Here is a 20,936-nt window from a genome sequence, read left to right on the forward strand (position 1 = left end):
TAGGTTTAGCCAAATTCTGACCAGATAACAGTGTTCAACATGATGAGATCTATCTATGGTCAAATTTTCATTTTGATATGTTAAGCCATGTTGGAGTTCTTGCCCTTTTTTGACATTTTTTTGCTATTTTGAATATTATTTCTTTCAAAAATCTTCTCCTCTGACACCCCCTGACCATTTGGAACCAAACTTGGTATGAATGTTTCTTGGGGTATCATGCATAGAACTGATGTGAGGATTTTTGATCTGTTGAAAAACATGGCCACCGTTACTAAAAATAGAACATAGGGGTCGGACAGTAGTTTTTCGCATATATCTCTTAAACCGTTAAGTTTAGCCAAATTCTGACATGGGGTAAAAAGTGTTCAGCATGATGAGATCTATCTGTGGTCAAAATTTGGTGAAAATCTGTCGACCCATGTTAGAGTTATTGCCCTTTTTGTACGTTTTTTGCTGTTTTTAATGTTATTTTAAAAAATCTGCTCCTCTGAAACTATTCTGCAAAATTCAATGAAACTTGGCATTTTTGTTTTATAGAGTATCCTTAATGAAATGACCAATTTTTGATTGCTGAAAAAACATGGCTGCCATTTCTAAAAATAGAACAATGGGGTCCGACAGCAGATTTTTGCATACATCTTCAAATCTGTTAGGTTTAGCCAATAGCTTTCAATTGCTGAAATGATCCTTAGTATAAGGCTTACAGATGTGTCCAATGAATCAAATGGAGTCAAACTTGTCTGACAACTCCTTGTTAGAGTTATTGCCCTTAAAAGGCAAAAATTTAACCAGGAGAGCGATTCAGGCTCCTGGGAGCCTCTTGTTTTTTTTTTTGTTTTTTTTTAAAGGTTTTATACACTTATTGCACAGATTAGGATTAATCTGTAAAATTGATGTGTTCTTCACTTGAGTTTTTATACAACCGCAAAAAATATATTGTCATAAATTGGTATGGCACTTTCACATATAGCTTTTTTTTGTGCAATAACTTGAGTGTTCCAAAAAACGAAAGAAAGGTTGTTATTGATTTTTAGGTTTGAAATTTTAGATTATACATTTTTATTAAACATTATTTTTACAAACTTTAATACTGAATAAAACCATAAAAACAGCAAGATCATTCCTCCCATTTATAAATAGTAAGTGTGTTCAGTTTCTCCCCAATGGTGATCTTGTTCTTACATAATTAAGTCTATGAAAAGTATTATGTTGACCTTGTTTTAAAACATCACCTAATGTCACAGACTGGTACAAATCAAACCCATATGAGTGTATTCTAAGCAATTCACTATAATAAAATCTAATTGTTCCTGCTGAAAGTCCTTTAGAAATTTTCTGCAGACTAATATCTATCACCAATTGATTAACATTCTGAAAAAAAAAAAGAGTAGAACTATGTATTACACTAGTTACAGTAATGACAATGCATAATGAATTATCTTTTTGAATGTTAGTTGTAAATAGCTGGGAATACATAAGCTGTATATTTTGATTAATTTACCAAATATATATAAAGGGTATTTTGACTTACCTAGATGGTGAACTTACTGGAATTGTTCTTTCTATGAAAGGACTTTAGAAGACTACTTCCATTCAATTTCTCCATTTAATTACAAACTAAGATTTTGATAAGTCATTTTTTGCAGGATGCAATTTGGGGTATTATATTTATTTTTTACTGAAATGAAGTCAAAATGATTCATGACTTGTGTATCAGATGCTTCATCTGCAGGCTAGGCAATTGTTAAAAATGAAAAAGTATTCTATAGTATCTATTGACTCAATATTACGAAAAGCAAAAATCTTTGGCCCTGCATATAACCATTATGACTCCATCAAATCAGATGACAGCATGATACCATTATCTACTGCAAATTTTTTGCAGTCATATAAAAAGTGTGGGAAGAGATATTTGGACAAACCACGTACAACGTATTAATTTTCTTGAATATTGAAAGATGGCAATATTCTATTAAAATCAAACTTTTTGAGTACAGCATATCTCCATTAAAAGTCTGTGTAAACATCCTGAAAAAATTTCAAACTGCAGCAACAAAACTGGAAGGACTTGTCAGGATAAATCATGTGCCCCCTATCAGGAAAGACACACGAACATGGGGTAAAATGTAGATGTCCCATGAACTTTTGGTTGCAAGGCAAAAAAAAACATGAGTAGGCCAAAGTTTGAGGTTAATACATGTAGTACTAAAATAGAATTTTTACCACGAGATTTAAGTTTCTAAAATATGTGTTATTGGGATGTCCTAAATGAACAGAGAATTAGATGTAATGCAAATTCCTTTTTAAGTTTCTGTTTTGGTGGCATTTGTGGAAGCATTTTGATAGCTTCCAGAACAGGACAGTTTCTTTTTTCAGGACAGCTTCTTTTTCCAGGACCTCATATAACAGAATCTGAAATGTAGTTCTGTCTCCTTGAAATTTTCACTCCTTTTCAGCACATAGGCCATGGGAGCTATTGCCATTATTTGGTGTCCTTCGTCGTCGTCCTTAACAATGTCTTCTCCTCTGAAACTACAAAACCAAACCAAACTTGGTATGAATGTTCCTTAGGGTATTCTGCAAAGAAACCGCCAGGGTTAGCCAAATTCTGACATAGGGTAAAAGTGTTCAGCACGACGAGTATCTCATGTCCAATTTTCATTTTGATCTGTTAAGCCATGGTGGTATAATTTCCCTTTTCAGCTCACCTTGTCAAAGCCATGTGAGCTACTGCCATCACCTTGTGTCCATCATTGTCTTCGTCCATTGTTTACAATTTTTCAAAACTCCTCTCCTCTGACACTACTTGACCAATTAGAACCAAACTTGGTATGAATGTTCCTTAGGGTGTTCTGGATAGGGATAGAACTGATGTGATATTTTTGATCTGTCAAAAAACATGGCCACTGTTACTAAAAATAGGACATAGGGGTCAGACAGAATTTTTTTGCATATATCTCCAAAACCATTAGGTCTAGCCAAAATCTTTCCATTGCTGATATGATCTTTATTATAAACCCACAAAAGTCTCAAAGGGATCAAAGTTGTCAGAGGACTCCATGTAAGAATTACTGCCCTTGGCAGGTGAAAAATGATGGTTTTTTTTTTTTTACAGTTTTCAGCCAATATCTTGAAAACTATGATAGATAGAATGAAACTTCAAGTTGCTGAAATGATGCTTATGATAAAACCTACCAAAGTTTTCTTTGAGTCAAAATTGCCGGACAACTCGTAAAGTTATTGACTTTGAAAGGCAAAAAAATTACCAGGTGAGCGATTCTGGCTGGGAGCCTCTTGTTTAAATTTGATTTATATAATCATAAGACTACCTTCATAAAAATGGTCCTTAGATATGACATTTTGTCTCAGGATATACTCATAAAGCAGGCCCTAGATTAGTAAACCTGGAACTCATTTGGAGGAACAGAAACAAACATAATTTAAGATACATCAATTAAAATATGTTCATTTAAACGCTTGAACAGATCCCAAAAGATCTAAAGGTGATAGAATTGGAAAACACAGGATGAACAAGTGTTGACAAAGGCTCAATTGGACCACTGATCCATGTCAGCTAAAAATTATTGAAAATGAAGTAAAATCCTACCTTGAAAATTCCAGTATTTAATAAAGGGGTGATGAGATCCCAAAATACATCTGGAGTATCAATGTATAATACATTATTGTCATACAAAACATCTTTATTTAAAACCTCTAGTAAAGTCAAAGTGGATGAATGGCCAACAGATCTGAAAAATACAATGATAAATCAAATTCTCAATTATAAAACATATATAACACATCTAATCAGATCAAGTATGAATATTTTACATGAATGTTGATAAATCACTTTAATAAAATACATGTATTTTTGTGGCAATGTGTAAAGAAAGTAAACATGCAATACATAATTGGTTCCAAATTTTACAGTAAGAGAATTATATTAAATAAAAGGGAAATGTACACAATCAAAAAAATGCTAAACCAGAACAAGACATATGTTCTTAATATTTTTGATTAAAAAATGACTGCCATTTTATTTATACTGTTTTGCATGACAACCAAAGCTTAGTAGTCCCATAATTTTTAATAAAAATTAAAATTAAAAGAGATAGATCTTGCCTGTCACACATTGTAACTACTATTCAAAATCTGACAGTGACTTCAAGAGGCATGATACAGATGTGAAACTGGGTGATGCTAGACCTCTTGTACACCTCAGTGTCTGAGGATAAATAAAGTGTTTGTTTGCTGATGCAACTATAGATGAAATACCATTGATATAGCACAAGTTTTCATATTAAATTGACCTAATAAAAAAAAAACAGGAAAACTTTATATATTATATATATATTATAATATTTCATATTTCAAAGTCAATTGACCGTAACTGCAGGGGCATAGGCATACAATAGATATGGAATTAAGGCATAGTGATGCTAATGAAAAAAACATACCAGATATGTAAGACCTAGCACAAGTGGTTCATATTTTAACTGACCTAATCAGAAAACTTGACATTAAGATCTTAATGTGGCTGCCTATGCCAACACCAGAAAAGCAATACCACAGTCTATCCTTCCCAACTTCCATGTCTTTGTATACTGATAACTGAGCACTTCATAGGGTGCAGACCACAGAGGTCAAACCCTAAGTACAGAAAAAGCATTCATGCTCAACACAGCTATTAAAGTTTAGTGAATGTAATTAAATGTTTGACATTTGGAATAACTATCTGACAAAGAGTAAAAACATACAACTTTAAAATTTCCATAATATGACCTAATATGCATAATAATACCCCCCCTCCACCAAATGGTGTTGCAAAAGGATATGATTTTTTATGCGTTTGTCCATTTAGGATTTAATTTCAGGAAACTAGGTCTGTAGTAAGGACAAAATATGTAGCAATGAATCAATGAGTATAACCTAAAAATTTTGAATAATTCAGGAAATTTTGATTCATTTAAGAAAATGCTTGTTCTTGTCCCTATTTGGCTAGGTAACAATATTAAGCCCAATTTCAAACCCATCCTTTTTTTGTGGTATGGCTCATTGTTGTACAATTTCAAATAGATCTATACACTTACAATTAAGTAAAAACACAAGTATAACCCTGGTTCTGGCCCCTGTCTTGCAATTAAGTTTTTGTGAAGACACCCGGTAAAAGCCTGGTTCTGGCTCCTATTTGGCAATTAAGTTGTTGTGAAGACACCAGTTAAAAGCCTGGTCCTGGTCCCTGTTTGGCAATAAGTTGTAGTTAAGAAACCAAGTATAACCCTGGTTCTGGCCCCTGTTTGGCAATTTTGTGAGGACACCAGTTAAAAGCTTGGATCTGGCCCCTATTTGGCAATGAAGTTGTTGTGAAGACACCAGATAAAAGCCTAGTCCAGCCCCTGTTTGGCAATTAAGTTTTTGTGAAGACACCAGTTAAAAGCCTGGTCCTGGTCCCTGTTTGGCAATAAAGTTGTTGTGAAGAAACCAAGTATAACCCTGGTTCTGGCCCCTGTTTGGCAATTTTGTGAGAACACCAGTTAAAAGCTTGGATCTGGCACCTATTTGGCAATGAAGTTGTTGTGAAGACACCAGGTAAAAGCCTAGTCCAGCCCCTGTTTGGCAAGTAAGTTTTTGTATAGACACCAGTTAAAAGCCTGGTCCTGGTCCCTGTTTGGCAATAAAGTTGTTGTGAAGAAACCAAGTATAACCCTGGTTCTGGCCCCTGTTTGGCAATTTTGTGAGGACACCAGTTAAAAGCTTGGATCTGGCAATAAAGTTGTTGTGAAGACACCAGGTAAAAGCCTAATCCGGCCCCTGTTTGGCAATTACGTTTTTTGTGTAGACACCAGTTAAAAGCCTGGTCCTGGTCCCTTTTTGGCAATAAAGTTGTTGTGAAGAAACCAAGTATAACCCTGGTTCTGGCCCCTGTTTGACAATTAAGTTATTGTGAAGACACTATTTAGAACCCTGGTCCTGGCCGCTGTTTGGCAATAAAATTGTTGTGAAGAAACCAAGTATAACCCTGGTTCTAGCCCCTGTTTGGTAATAAAGTTACTGAGAAGAAACCAGTTAAAAGCCTTGTTCTGGCTCCTTTTTGGCAATAAAGTTGTTGTGAAGACACTGGGAAAAGCCTGTTTCTAGCCCCTGTTTGGCTATAAAGTTATTGTGAAGAAACCAGTTAAAAACCTTGTTCTAGCTCCTATTTGGCAATAAAGCCACTGTGAAGACATTAGAAAAAGCCTGTTTCTGGCCCCTGTTTGGCAATAAAGTTTTTGTGATTACTCTTGGTAAAAACATGATTCTGGCCCATTTGGCAATAAAGTTTTAGTGAAGTCACTTGGTAAAAACATGGTTCTGGCCCCTATTTGGCCCTTAATTCTTTAAATAAGATACCCTATGTTGGCTGGTGAATATTCTTCTACATTACTGTCTACATATTTCTCTAACATCTTTATTCCAACATTGTCACATCTAGTTATACTGTTTGCAGTGACTTCAGTGTCCATCCTTAAACTGTTTTCTCTGAAATAATCAGATTTTTATTCATTTTTCTGTTGGCATTGTTCTAAGTACAATGAAACTTACATACATTTTACAATTCATTTTCTGATTTAAAAATGGCATAGATAATTCTATTATACTTTGGTATTTATTTTCTATAATAAATTAAGTGTAACATTTTAACTTATTACTCCTGTCTTGATTCTTCTGTTCACCCAGTTATTTTTTTTTACTACTGACCAAGTCAATAGCGCCATTCAAATTATGGCTTATTTTTGTTGGTAAATCAAAGTTCAGGTGTTTCCAATGTTAATCTTTGAACAATTCAATGCTGACATATAGTACAGCATGATCAGATCATACATGGTTGCTCAATTCACTTCTGCATTTTGAGAACATCATTATGGTTCAGTCTAATAAAAGATTTGTCAACTGTTTCTCTTGTGTTCAACCAACAATTGTATAATGTTCTATTACTTGTCTTTAAATGCCATTTTGTTCAATGTTTTACATTTGTAAAAAAAAATTCTCTGAGTATTTGTACTAGTGTGGAGTAGGGTAGAACACAAAAAAGCCTCTCACTGGCTTATATCTAAGTTTAAGCCAAAAATAACAAAAACACCAAAAACAATTTAATATTTAAGTTAATCTAATAAGATTTTAGTATACCTTGTCATCAGGATGATTTTATCAATTTATTCAGCTTCTTTCTATCAATTTTATGGTTTTTAAGACAATTTTAAAAAACCGCAAAATCTGACAAATTTGGCCTTTCAAGAACATATATTTTTTTACTTAATAATTGTTTTTATAACTGTTTACATGATAGAGGCATAAAAATCTGTTTTGTTACTTCAAAGGCAATAACATCTATTGTTATCATATCTAACTTGTGTTCTGATATGAGGTGCTTCAAAGCTTTTTAGACCACAGCAGTGGTAAAACAGTGATAAACGAATGTCCAACGTCATAGACATATGACAGTCCTATTTCAGATAATAGATGTAAAAATTTTTTGGACATCGCATCCGTGTTTTGCTCCACAATGGCCACTATTTTGTGCAACATATAAGCTGCATCTTTTCATAACAAGACCAATACATGTCTGGACCGGCATCACCATATTTTTGTTAGCACATAAGTGTCATCATATGTATAAATACTAAGCAAGTTAAAGAAAGTAATAAAGTGTGAGTAACAGATTTCCATCTTTTATGACCTAATGACAGCATACTTATGAGTTACAAATTACACAATATATATATATATCTAACTGATGTGCAAAGTTTGATTAATATTACTATTTGAGTTAAAGATTACACAACTGAAGAAGTCAAGACCTGCTTTAACTATTTGTGACACAGGTAATTAGTCTAATTAAAATAAAAATAATTAACATTGGGTAAAATCTGGTGAAATAAATAGCAAGCCCATGGTAAAACAATGACAAAATGGAGTCTGTGAATTATTGTTTAGTTCTGTTACATCTATTCTTCATAACTGATACCTTTTTTAAAGAAGAGGATGACTAGTGCCAAATTCAGTTGTAAAGCAAAATCTATATATCCCATCTCCCATTTGAAATCCTGTTAAATAATCCAGATTATTAGCAGAAAGTATTTTACATTTACATGATAAAAAAATCCAACAATATTGATGACAGATCATTAATTTAGGTAGTCTAATAGTGAACCTACCCTACAAAGATTATTTTACATGGTTTCTGAAGTCTGTATTTGTCGGTTTGTGTACAGATAGAGATAGGAAGTGTACCATATACATCCATATCTACACTCCTATCACATTCTCCTTCTGGGTGCTCAAAATAATCCTCTATTCTTGACAACTCAAACTCCATAGACCCTAAAGTAACAAGTAAAAACTGATATATTTCAAAACCATAAGTGAGAACATTTTCATGTTATTTAGACAGATATATATACAATTTTCTCTACCATCATCACCTTCAGAATATATAGAAGTCTTGTGACAAGCACAGATTATTGAAAAAATTTTCAATGTACCATAAAACATTAGGTCTTAAAAATATCAAGTTTGTTACAGCACCTTTCTACTAAAAACAATTTCAGTCAGACAACCTATTAACAATCTATATGGTATTTGTTTTATTGAAATACTCCCCTAATGACTGGGACTTCATCATCATTTATTGAATACTCCCCTAAAGACTGGGACTTCATTATTTTTTATTCCCTCCTAAAGACTATCGATTCAGTCAGATAACCTATTAATGATCAATATGGAATTATTTTTTTACCATTAATTCAGAAATTATTGCAATGTTTTCAAAAGCTACATCCAAAATATGGAAAAAAAAATTGTCTTAAAGAATCAGAGATAAAAGTAATTTATTTGTGTTAGACAACATTATGTAATATTTTTACTGAGTCAAAGATGTTAATCCTAAATTAGATCTACACTAAGCTAACAAAAAATAACTTGTTTGTGGAAAAACAAGATGATTGCAAATGCAAGTGTTGGGTAAAATTTATGACAAAGAATCATTATAGTTTAAGTACATTTCTAAACAGTGTATTATGACCATTTTTCATTAGGAAAAAAAAAAGTATTAATTTTAATTAGGTCTAGTTAGACTGCCTACCATCAATAGCTGGTGGATATAAGACCATAGTCTGTGGTCCTGGGTCTCGTATCCATGACATATAATATGTACAGGACTCCATCAGAGTAATTTGTAAACAAAGTTGATCTGAAGCTGAGGTATGGTACAACCTAAATCTTGACAAGTGGAATAAATTATAAAGACTTCTATACCAACTGTACAGGTAATCATCATCTACCTTATCTGAAATAATAAAATAAAATCCTATGTCCCCATCATGGTCTATGAAAATTCATGTAAGAAGGCATCAGAGTGCCCTCAGTGTTGTACAGATGAAACTAATTAAGCAGGAGTTTTTATGTTCAATAACTCTCACAAAAATGATTTGTCTGTCTTTTCTTTCTATCTTGTCCGACTTATTGGTGGGAACAATCTTTAGTGTAAACCTTGTGAAAATTAATACAGAAATGAAGGTGTTAGAGTGCTTACAATGTCGCATGGATAACATTAAGAGACACTTTTAAGTTAATATGTCAAAAACAATCAGTCATCACATTCTTTCAAACTTGTTTGAGCTATTCACATTGTGGTGAGAGGATAAAAATGTATACAACAAATGTTACAACCATAAGAACTGCAATGCAAATAGTTAGACCAGTAGGCCTTAACAATGGAAGTCTCTAGGCAACAATGTAAAAACAAAATACAATGTAGTAAAATTGTTTCACCATAAGTTTAAGAATCCCTTTTCAGATGTTTATCTAAAAAAAACTATAATATCATGTGTGGCTAGGAGAAAGTAATCCTTTATATACCTAACTACTTCCAATATTTGTAATTCCTTAGATTAGAGGACTTCAGTTAAATCCTTTAATTCTGTTGGTTTTATCCACAATCACACAATGCCAAAAAGGTCTACCCTTTTTTTTTATTAGTTCCAGAAAACCTGACAGCATTCAAAATTCTGATAAATCAGTATAAAAAGGATTTGCCCTACAACATATGTGGCAAGATAATTCTATAGCTACATGTACCAGAATTTCAAAAAGTTTGGGAGACACAATATGCATCGGCCAATTTTTATTGCAATAGTTGCAAAATGTACTGGTAAAACATTCAGCAGAGGAAAAGAAACTTGAGTTGACTGTTATGATGTTAAATCTGAATTAACTGTAACACTTGACAATTTTATTTCTATTGGAATGCTGTACACCAAAATCTCCAACAATTAACTATGCAATTATATAGGAAGAGATTCACTCAGAAACATCAAATTAATACTAAAAACATGCATCTAACAAAATAAAATACCTATATGTAGAGCTATATGGAGCTGGTCCACTTTTCGAAGGAGATCATCTTTGACCAGATAATATAGAATTTCATGTGTATTGATTTCATCCATGACATGTTCTATTTTCAGAATGTCAATATGTTGGTGATGAAGATTGAGCATAATGTCATTCAGTGTCTGAGTCTCATATGAATTTCTTGTGAAATCTGATGGATCATTTGGCACAACAATAGTTTTAATTACAAAAGTATGATTTAATGTTCCTTCATAGTAAATTGGTTTGTGACAGATGAGAAATAAATTAAAAGATAAGTTTTTCACAAGAAGTCTTTCAAACTCCAAATCTTCTGATGGTCTGTAAATTAAAAACAAAAAGGATTATATATATATTTAAAAAAAACCAATTTTTACTTCTTGTGTGTGTGTTAAAAATGAGGATATTTAATTAGATATAATTGAATAACCCATATGTTAGATGTAGATCACTTCCTTTATAGAACCTTGCTATGCTGTGTTTGTTAACATTCTAATGAAGTTTATCATAATACATGTAGAACTGTCCATCCTAAACTTGTTTGTCACATCTCGGTAATGAGCACTGTGACTGGTTGACACATTATCATTTGAAGTACTTTAAACATTTAGGATCTTTACCAACAAATTTAACAAGCTGAATCACACTACTAATTCTGCAAGGGCAATAGCATGTTTTAACAACCTTTTGTAGGCCTTATCATAAAGTCATTCCATCAACTGAGAGTTTTTTTTTTTACAATCTAGCATAGTTTTCAAGATATTGGCAAAAAAAATTTTTTTTTTGTCTTTTAACAAGGATTTGTCTTTCAACTTCAACCCTTCAACCCAAAGGAGGCTATTTTAGGCCTTATCCTACCTTATCCTAAAGAACATTTCATCAATTCAAAGTTATTTTTCGATCTGTTATGGTTTTCAAGATACATTTGTACTGGCTAAAAACTGCCTTTCTTGAAAGGGCATAAGTCCTAACAAGGCCTTCATACTAAAATTGACTTAACAGAGAAAATTGTAGATCTTGCAATTCTACATTTGGAGAGTGATTAAAAATTCACACAACCTCTCCAAGACTTTTTTAGATATGAATATATAATTAAACGATTTACTCCAATGTTCTACTTAGAGTCATGGTGGTCAAATTGTTGAGCCTATGAACTTTGACACTAGACACTCTAAGAAAGATGGTGTACAAAAAAATGATCCTCATCAGAATTGTGGTTTCACAGGAGAAGATTTTCTTAAAAGTTAACAGACAAGGAACAACACTGAATGCCAAGTGATGGCCCAGGTGAGCTAATACATCTGTAACATGCATTAGAAACTGGATTTTAATTCATTTAATGACAATAAAGAAATTCATCTCATAAATATAAAAACTATTTGTAACAATATTTATTCAAACTAATATGAGGCAAGTGTAACCTGTAAGAGGACATATTGTATTTTATTTTTATATAGATATTTTTAGTTATTGAATAGGATGAATTTTTTTTCATAATAATTTAACAAAACTTTAAGATGTGAGCAACATTTTGTTTTCTGAAGAAACGATAATAGTAAATATCCTTACCCAGTATCCTGTCAGATTGAAATGATCAGGTCAATGATTAAATTCTTATCGATAAGCATTACAAGGACTATGTCCTCTATAAATGACAATCAAATCTTTTAATAAATCTCAAAATTAATTTGTATTTTGAACCTACCCTACTGAGTACACAAGTTTTGGAGCCTTTGACTCAATATTGATTCCACCATCCACTTCGGTACATACAGGCCAGTTGGTATTATTAGACATAAGCACAGTATTATTGCATTGGTAGTGATAGAGAGTAATAAATCTAAGCAATCGCCTTGCTTCACTTCTGGCATCAGATAACACTTGCAAAGGACTGAACTCCTGACTAAAATAAACTACTTGTATGACGTAATAGATCAGTGCTCCGCTACATAAGAGGTAGAGTATTGACTTTTTCCTTCTATTCATCATTACGAGAACAGCCATAACACACAGTACTTCTTTCCATCTACTTCCTTTTGCATTAACAGAAACCTATGCAAATTCTTCTTGGTAAGATTGCTTCTGAAATACAAATAGGCTTATACAGATTTACCAAAGCTCAAAAACTTGTTAAAGTGAATATTATTAACTGGAAACTGGACAGTTTTCACCCCAAGAAATGTTGACAACTCAAGCTTTTCTATCATAACCCACCTTGATATTTCAAGTCCCTGACAGGATTAATTCATGATAAAAAGGAGGCTACAATATTGCAGCAGGGGATTAAATACCCAAGCATGGGGGTTAAAATATTGCAGAAGGGGTGCTTAAATTCCATATTTAAGCTCAGAATCTATGTGAAAACTAATTCCCTCAAACATGAGAGCTTTTTTCCACAAAATTTGTCCTGAAAATGATAGTCTTTTTTGAGTGTTTCACATTTATAATGATTTTGACCAACACTGTATTACAGGAACAAATAAACAGTAAGTTTAGCTTATTTTTGTTCATTTGTCTTTAAACAGAGAATAAACACACTTCTTGCATTGTGTATCCATATCACCAGTATCTGCATACAAATACATGTATATACAATGTATGTTATCTCTGCATCATTGTATTATATTATTATAGTGTTTGAGTAATAAGGATTTATAAAGATATACATGTATACAGATCATCATTGTACGAAACCATGCAAATGTAGAACTTTTTTTTAAACAGATATATCTACATGTAGTTAATTTAACTAATTCAATAATGTAGTTCCTCTGACATACATTTGTACCTGTACAAAGTTTTTACATGTACTGTTCTGGTAAAGCTAAAAAAGTCCCATGACTCACATGGGAGCAAACATAACAGTTTTTCTAATTTTGCAGGCTTTAAATAAATAAGAACCTAAGTTTTGGTTTTTAAATAAGACTTTTTTTTCACTGTTTGGTAGGGTTAATGTCTCTTAGACAAATTCCCTGTTTCAATTTATTTTCTTCTCAAAGATACATGTAGTGATGTACACGTACATTTTTCTACAGTTCTACTTCATAACTCTAAAAAAAGGGAGATTCTTACACAGGCAAACTTATTTCACATGATTTTATCACCAATTGCACATGATTTTCACCCGAATTGAGTTAATAAACTTTGTGACAGAGAACACTTGAAATTTGTGTGAATCGAGCCTTCATGTGAAATTCACACGAGTTCTTCACAAGCAATTCAAGTTAAATGAATTTCATGTAAAAATCATGTTAATTTCATGTGAAGTTCACATGAATTTCTTGTGAAGCTCGATCAACATGTGAAAAATATCTGCCTGTGTACTCATATATATTCTTGCATAGGTTGGAAAATTTACCTAGTCTTTATTAATATATATCTTGAAGAATTTTCTTGAAATGAGACCCCTTTTCAGCCTTGCTAAAATATTATGCCACAAAAGCTCCATCTTAACATTACTGTAGCTACACTAGTGTTGTCATACCACAGGGGTTCCTTACAAAAATATTCTGTCAGTGTTCATGTGTTAAGTTTACCATCAGAATATTTTGTAATGAGCCCTATGAGGTTTGGGAGGCTAAATTTAATTTATTTCCCCATGTTAGTAAGACAAACATCATGATTATCTTGACTAAAGGGCCTTAAACAAATCATAAAGCCTAAAAAAAGATTATGCAAATAAAGCTTTGTAGAAACAAAGACTGGTGAAGGTGTGAGTTACGATCAATCCATACACCCAAATATTATTACAAAACAGTACATGTAATATTAAATAAGAAAGCCAAATTTTTGGTACCTCATCTTTTGCTTTTAAAAAAGTTTAGTGAAAGTGATGTTAATAAGATTTTTTTGTAAAAAATGAAAATAAAAAAAAAGCCATAGGAGTAGATGGCAGCTCTGTTTTTGAAAGATTGTAAAAAACTGTAAAACTGAAATTGTACTTCAGTTAACTAATTTAATAACTGTTTTAAAGAAAGTGGAGTTTTTTTTAGCAGACTGAAACTGACACAAGCAACACCTCTATACAAGAAAAAAAGCCTTTCGGAAAAATTCAAATTACAGGCCTGTCCATCTATTATCTATTTTTTTAAAGGTTTATGAAAAAGTTTTAGAATCTCAATTGAGCCAATATTTTGATACCATTTTTCATCCATATTTACATGCTTTTCATAGGGGTCATAGATGTCAAACTACACTTTTGAGACTGCTAGAAGATTGGCTATCAGCACTAGATAAAAACTACTGTTGCTGCAGTTTTGATGGATCTGTCAATGGCATTCCACAGCCTCCACTAAGACATTTTGCTTGATAAATTATTAGCATATAGAGTTTCCAGGCTTTTGGTATCCCTCCTTCATTCCTACTTAACTTATCGAAAACAGCAAATCAAAATTACTGTAAGTGAGGCTGACATCCATAATGAATGCCTCAAGGATCTATCCTTGGCTCTCTTTATCAATGATATTTTTTTTATTTCATCAAACATGACACACTTTATAATTATGCAGATGATGTTACAAGCTGAATAATTGGAGATAATTAGAATAATTAAATACAGGTGAATCCCGACATGTTTCAGGTTCAAACAGTTGAAATTGATTATAATCTTTATTTTGATATTCATATAAGTAGCTTGTCCTGGAAGGCATTTTAGCAGCTATATATAAATATGTACTAATATGTTTGGATCTAGTTTTGATTCAACTTGATAAGATTGTAAACCTATCACCCAGAAATAAAACTGCAATTACTCATCTAATGGGTGACTTAAATTTTCCGAAAATTGACTTGAACCCAAGATTGAGAAGTGATGGCAAAACATTAAACCAAACCGACGGTCACAATTTCATCTACATATACATATTAAATATTCACCACATGGAGCAAACGATAGACTTTCCAACTAGAGAAGATCACGTTTTAGACCTACATGTACACTACTGTCAACACAAATTTCAATTTCTCCACTCTTCACAGTGGAGATATTATGAGTGGAACACAGTGTCTCCACTCTCCACAATGGAGTCACCATTTCACAAACTGTCTGTAGTTTACTAATCCTGTCTTTTATACCTAAGTATATTTAATGGTTCTAGTAATTTAGTAACATTTTAATAATTGACAGAAATAAATACTGAAAAGTATAGGAATAAAGCAATTTTATCCCAGTTTTTACTTTCGTGGAGTCACAGTGGAGAACATGAGTGACTCCACTGTGAAGAGTGGAGAAATTAAAATTTTGGTTGTCAGTAGTGTACTCTTAACAACACTACCTGGTCAAATCTGCGATGTAAACTCACCAAACAAACTCAGTGATCACAAAGTTATATCATGCTCATTATGCCTTTATATGAAGCCAACAAAAACTCTGAAAAGAACATATTACCTATACAACAAAGGTTGAAAGAAGAAACAAAGACTTTTATGAGTGAGCGGTATTTCAATGGCATGCAAAACTCTAGTCTAGGAATGTAGAAGAGAACTGGAAACTCATCAAAACTTTTATTCAAGATACTGTTGACAAAAATATACTGTCAAAGATATCCAGATCTAGAAACCAATTACCTTGGATAAACCAAGCAATTAGATCTATGATCAGAAAAAGGAATATACTTCATAACAGAGCTAAGGAGACTGAGAGTTCTAGATTAATACCTAAATGGCGCAAAGTCATTAGTGAAATTAAGAGCAAAATCACAAAAGCCCATAATAAATATATTGAAAATATGACTGGAGATATAAAACAGAATAATAAACCATTTTGGAAATACATAACAGTGCAAAAGAAGGACACTCAAAGCATCCCCCCCACTAAAGACTAAATCTGGAAACACAGCTGAAAACAAAACAAGAAAAAGCAGCTGCATTAAATGAACAATTCAGCAAGTATTCAGTTTGCATTCAAGTATAACAAAACTGATGCAATATCCCTCATTAAAACATCTTATTCAAGAATGGAAGATATCAAAGTAATTGAAGCAGGAGTAAAGAAGTTACTTCGAAGACTAAACACATCCACAACGTGTGGGCCTGATGCAATCAGCCAAAAAGTATTAAAAGAACTTGCAACTGAATTTGCTCCTATAATATCACATTTATTTCAACAAACAATTGACACTAGTTCAATTCCAGATGAATGGACCACAGCCAGGGACATGGCTAGGCCTAAATGATGTGTCCTCAAAACAAATCATTAGGATCGCACCCACCTTGGAGAGGTGGCATAACAACAGGGGTCTTCGGCCAATTACAATTTTCTGGCACTTCCATTGTTGTTAGAAAAAACATATTTCATGAGACTCAGTTTGAATTTTGACTGATATACGAGTATATTAAGGCTCTGACTGAACTAAATGTTGTCTTGTAGATGGGCACAACTTCAATGACTTTGACTACCTTTATCACAAGGCTCCAATGAGCTTTTTAAATTTTTCATCGAACCCTGTTTTCACCCATGGAAAGCCTGTAGCTGAGAACAACCAGGGTGAAAAATATTAATCCATGGCAAGAAATATGACATGTCTTCCGCTGAGGAAAGCCTCACAACAAAGGAAAACATTGCATGCAGGCCCAGCAAAGTACATGTACTACACTCCATTTTCAGCCTATATTAGCAACATGACAAAAGATTTTAGTAGAAAAAAGACTATCAGAGGGACTAGACAATCCTGACTTGGCACAGGCGTAAAAAAGTAAATGCAACAGGTAGACAGACATATGCCAGTGAAACCAAGAAAGTGACTCGAAGATCCTACAAAATAAACATACATCTTTCATATAATAAATATCTTAATCTCATACGTACAAGATTGAAGTCATCACTACAGAAGTTTTATGGTCGTCATTATGAACTCATGGATCGTTACGGTGTTTCCATCTACACCATGAAAACTGATTTGTTCAATATGTCATTGTTTTACTTTCCTATTTTGTCTATCCCAGACTTGACTCTTTATGAGCAATTCGACAGCTGTATCTAGAAAGCAGAGGATGTTTACCCTACCAGTGCACCTGGTCCATGCTCCCAGTTTTTCGTGGAATCCAAGTTACTCATTTATTTTTGTTACTTTGTATGTATTATTTTAGTTACTTTACATTCTTCCCAATGCTTGTCTGTTTTACATGTCTGGTCATTGTCCCTGGATTACATTCTTTTTCATTTCCACTAGAAGCTTGGTTCCCTTGATTACTCTATTATAGCTGTATTGGGCAATGATCCATTTGTTACATTTCTCCGTCTCATGAATGAATTAATGGAATAGGGTTAACATGCATTTCATTTTTATTACATTGATCCATACATGGTAGGTTGATTATAATGGTGAACTTTCCCCCATTTTTCTGTCATTACACTGTCCTTTTCACCGCCACTCAAAAATTCAGACTAATATGTGTTAGAATAATTTGGAGAAAAACCTACTTTTTCTTTTTTGCTATTTTGAATTTTGTGCAACATATAACTTTGGGAAATTAAATCAAGAACATACACGGATTGAAATCCATAATTCCGGTATTAATATTGGATGACATTACATGTACATATGAGAATATAACAGGAATGGAAATTATTGGCATAGAAGAAAAATTATCATTATGTCAAAGAAAGAACAACCCAGCCTAGATGAATTAGTATTTAAAATCAAAAGGTAACACCTTAGACCGATATTCTACAGCAAAAGACGTTCTTTTTATTTTTTGCTGATTTTTAGATGTGTACCCAACTGAGCATTTGCGTATAGGAAGTTACGCCCCTGATAGTGAATATTTGCTCTCTATGTAAAAAGGCTGATTGATCATCGCCTGCTAACTACTGACCAGTTTCATTAACTTGTATTTTATGTAAATTGAGCAAGCATATAGTATGTTCAAATATTATGAGTCACTTAGATAAACACAATATTATAACAAGTAGACAACATGCTTTTTGCAAATTCCATAGCTGCGAGACACAACTTTGTAATGTCACACATGACTTGGCCAAGAACATTGATGATGGGAAACAAACTGACATTTTTAAATTGGACTTTGAGAAAGCCTTTGATACTGTTCTCCTTGAACAATTGAAATCAAAGCATCATGGACACGGTATATCAGGTAAAACACTCTGCTGGATCGACGCATTTCTTTCTCACTGAAAACAATGTGTGGTGGTAAACTGCACAAGATCAGAATGGTCCAACGTTGAATCAGGTATCCAGCAAGGCACTGTCCTGGGTCTAGTTTTATTCAGTTTACATATAAATGACATTCTGGGTGATATTGATTCTGAAATCTGTCTTTTTGCTGATGATTGTGTCTGATACCAAATCATTAACAACATCAGTGACTGTTTAAAACTACAAGATAATATTAATAAACTCAGAGCATGGGCTAGGAAATGAGGAATGTGATTCCAGCCGATCAAGTGTAATATAATGAAACTGACATGTAAATGATAACATCATGTTGATTACAACTATAAATTAGAAGGGTCATCCTTGAAATTTCTGGACGCTATTAAGTTCATGGGTGTCAACATATCATCTGACCTACGATGGGAAAAACATGTGTCAGTGGTTACCAATGAGGCCAACTGTGTTCTCAGTATGCTTAAAGAAATCTGTACTTTTGTAACAGAGATGTAAAGAAAACCGCAAACTTGAATTATGTTAGACTGATACTTGAGTATGCTGAAACAGTATGGGACCCAAGTTGTCAATATCTTGTAGAAGAACATGAAAAAGTGCAAAAGCAAGCCACATGTTTTGTTGTGAACAACTACAACTTTGAAGAGGGGTCTTTGACAAACATTATGAACAAATTGAACTGAAAATCTCTGAAAGATCGCAGACTACTCCATAAAGGTTTAAATGGATTGGCAAATATACCAACTGCAGATATTACACACAACACAAGACCAAATCGTAACAGACATAGTCTACAGTTTTACATTCCATATGCCCATACTGATGTTCATAAATTCAGCTTTATTCCAAACATGATCCATGATCGGAACACCATTGATGGTTCTATACAAGAGAAATCTTCTGTCTCTAAAGGCTTATCATTTTTCATCCTTTTATTCTAAGTAACTTTAATTTTTGCCCATTGGCATATCTGTACTGGTAAAAATTCTAAAAAGCTTGAAAAGGTGAAGGAAAGAGCACTCCATTGTGTGTATGTTGATATATCTACCTCATACTAACATGCCAGGATGCCACAGAACAATAGCTGTTGAATCCTTTAAAAAAAAACCTGTACATTTTCATGTCTATTAAAACACTTTCAGCTACAAAAATATGCCAGATATTCTGCTAGTCAAAACCAGTACATATATGTTGTATGGTAAGCAAAATTTGGATTCTAATCAAGATATTGTCAATATTGGATTATTGCTTATTTGCCAACCAATTATACCATTAATGACATGCAAATTAGTGAATATGACTCTCCCATTCTAGAACATTAAATATAGAAATACTTCTACAATACACATGAATCACCAATTAGATATATACATGTAACAATACATGGACAATACATATAGAAATACTTGTTTAAACTTCATATACATGTACTGTTGACAATACTTGTATATATATGTATTGCGATCGCCCAGTGCAGGAGATCCCAACCAACTTGTGCATAACCAGTTTCCAATAAATTTAAATTCTTACCATAGTTTAAGGATGTCTGACATTCTAAACAGTAAAACCAGTAAGACTGATGTTTTCCTTTTTTCGACTTAAAATAATTTCTAGAATGTTTTCAGGATAAATTTCCGGACACAATGGATGTGCAAGCCTGATGAAAAAATCTATCTATTAGTAAGACTTAAATGAAAATAATGTTAAGTTAATGAAAAAAACAAGGGAAATCATGGGTCATAAGGTAAGGCTCGTCGAAAGTAGTCGAAAACGAGTTTGTGGTCCGGAAAAACACGAATTGACTCTTTTTTTATATTGTATTAGTCGATAGCAAGAAAATGAAAACCAAAGAAGACCAATAAATACCTATGAAGTCTAACCCTAAAATACGCTTTCAATACATGTTGTTTTACTTTTTTATACGTGGAATATCATTATATTGATGCATTAAAATGTTAATTACGTTAGAAAACATTAATCATTAACCAGTTGTTATCGTATTATAAACTGCAGAATCCTTATCTTTTAACACTTCCAAATTATAATGACAGTTTCAATAATGTGTCTCAATTGTTTATCAATGAATTATGCTAAGGGTGAAGTTAGGGTTAGATTCTTTTCTGTCTGTTTTGCTATAGTCTGCAAATGTACTGATTAGACTTTAGTTTTTATATAAACCATGTAACCAACAAGTTGTGTTGTTATAAAACTCGAATACATCACATGAAATAATTTCATAACATATCTATTTTCGGGGTTTCTGTAGCTGAAAATGACGTACCGCGAAATGGACCAAACTTGAGAAGTCCAAACTCAAAATGAGAATAAACATACATATTATTAACTTTTTTATAAGTTGAATTGCATTATACTGATGCGTTAAAAGTATTTTCCATGACA

General features: G+C 32.8%; 1 protein-coding gene across 3 annotated transcripts; it reads right to left on the reverse strand.

Moving 5' to 3' along the window:
• Positions 1-649: 649 nt before the first annotated feature.
• LOC148623664 (uncharacterized) lies at positions 650-20,308 on the reverse strand. 3 transcript variants are annotated; one of them, XM_088565658.1, is made up of 8 exons: positions 20,067-20,308; positions 12,116-12,492; positions 10,394-10,731; positions 9,122-9,325; positions 8,196-8,361; positions 6,391-6,519; positions 3,608-3,749; positions 650-2,532 (listed from the first exon to the last, which is right to left on the reverse strand). In XM_088565658.1, the coding sequence occupies exons 2-8, from the start codon at positions 12,412-12,414 to the stop codon at positions 2,509-2,511; spliced, it is 1,302 nt and encodes a 433-aa protein (XP_088421784.1). In that variant the 5' UTR covers positions 12,415-12,492; positions 20,067-20,308; the 3' UTR covers positions 650-2,508. The 3 variants fall into 3 exon arrangements, with proteins under 3 accessions (XP_088421784.1, XP_088421783.1, XP_088421782.1); XM_088565657.1 differs by having other exon boundaries at positions 650-1,371; positions 12,116-12,489; positions 20,067-20,307; XM_088565656.1 differs by having other exon boundaries at positions 650-1,371; positions 20,067-20,307.
• Between the last annotated feature and the right edge of the window lie 628 nt (positions 20,309-20,936).

This window comes from Perna viridis, chromosome 2, assembly GCF_037379345.1.
Source record: "Perna viridis isolate PV_CMFRI_1.1 ecotype Kerala chromosome 2, ASM3737934v1, whole genome shotgun sequence".
NCBI lineage: Eukaryota > Metazoa > Mollusca > Bivalvia > Mytilida > Mytilidae > Perna > Perna viridis.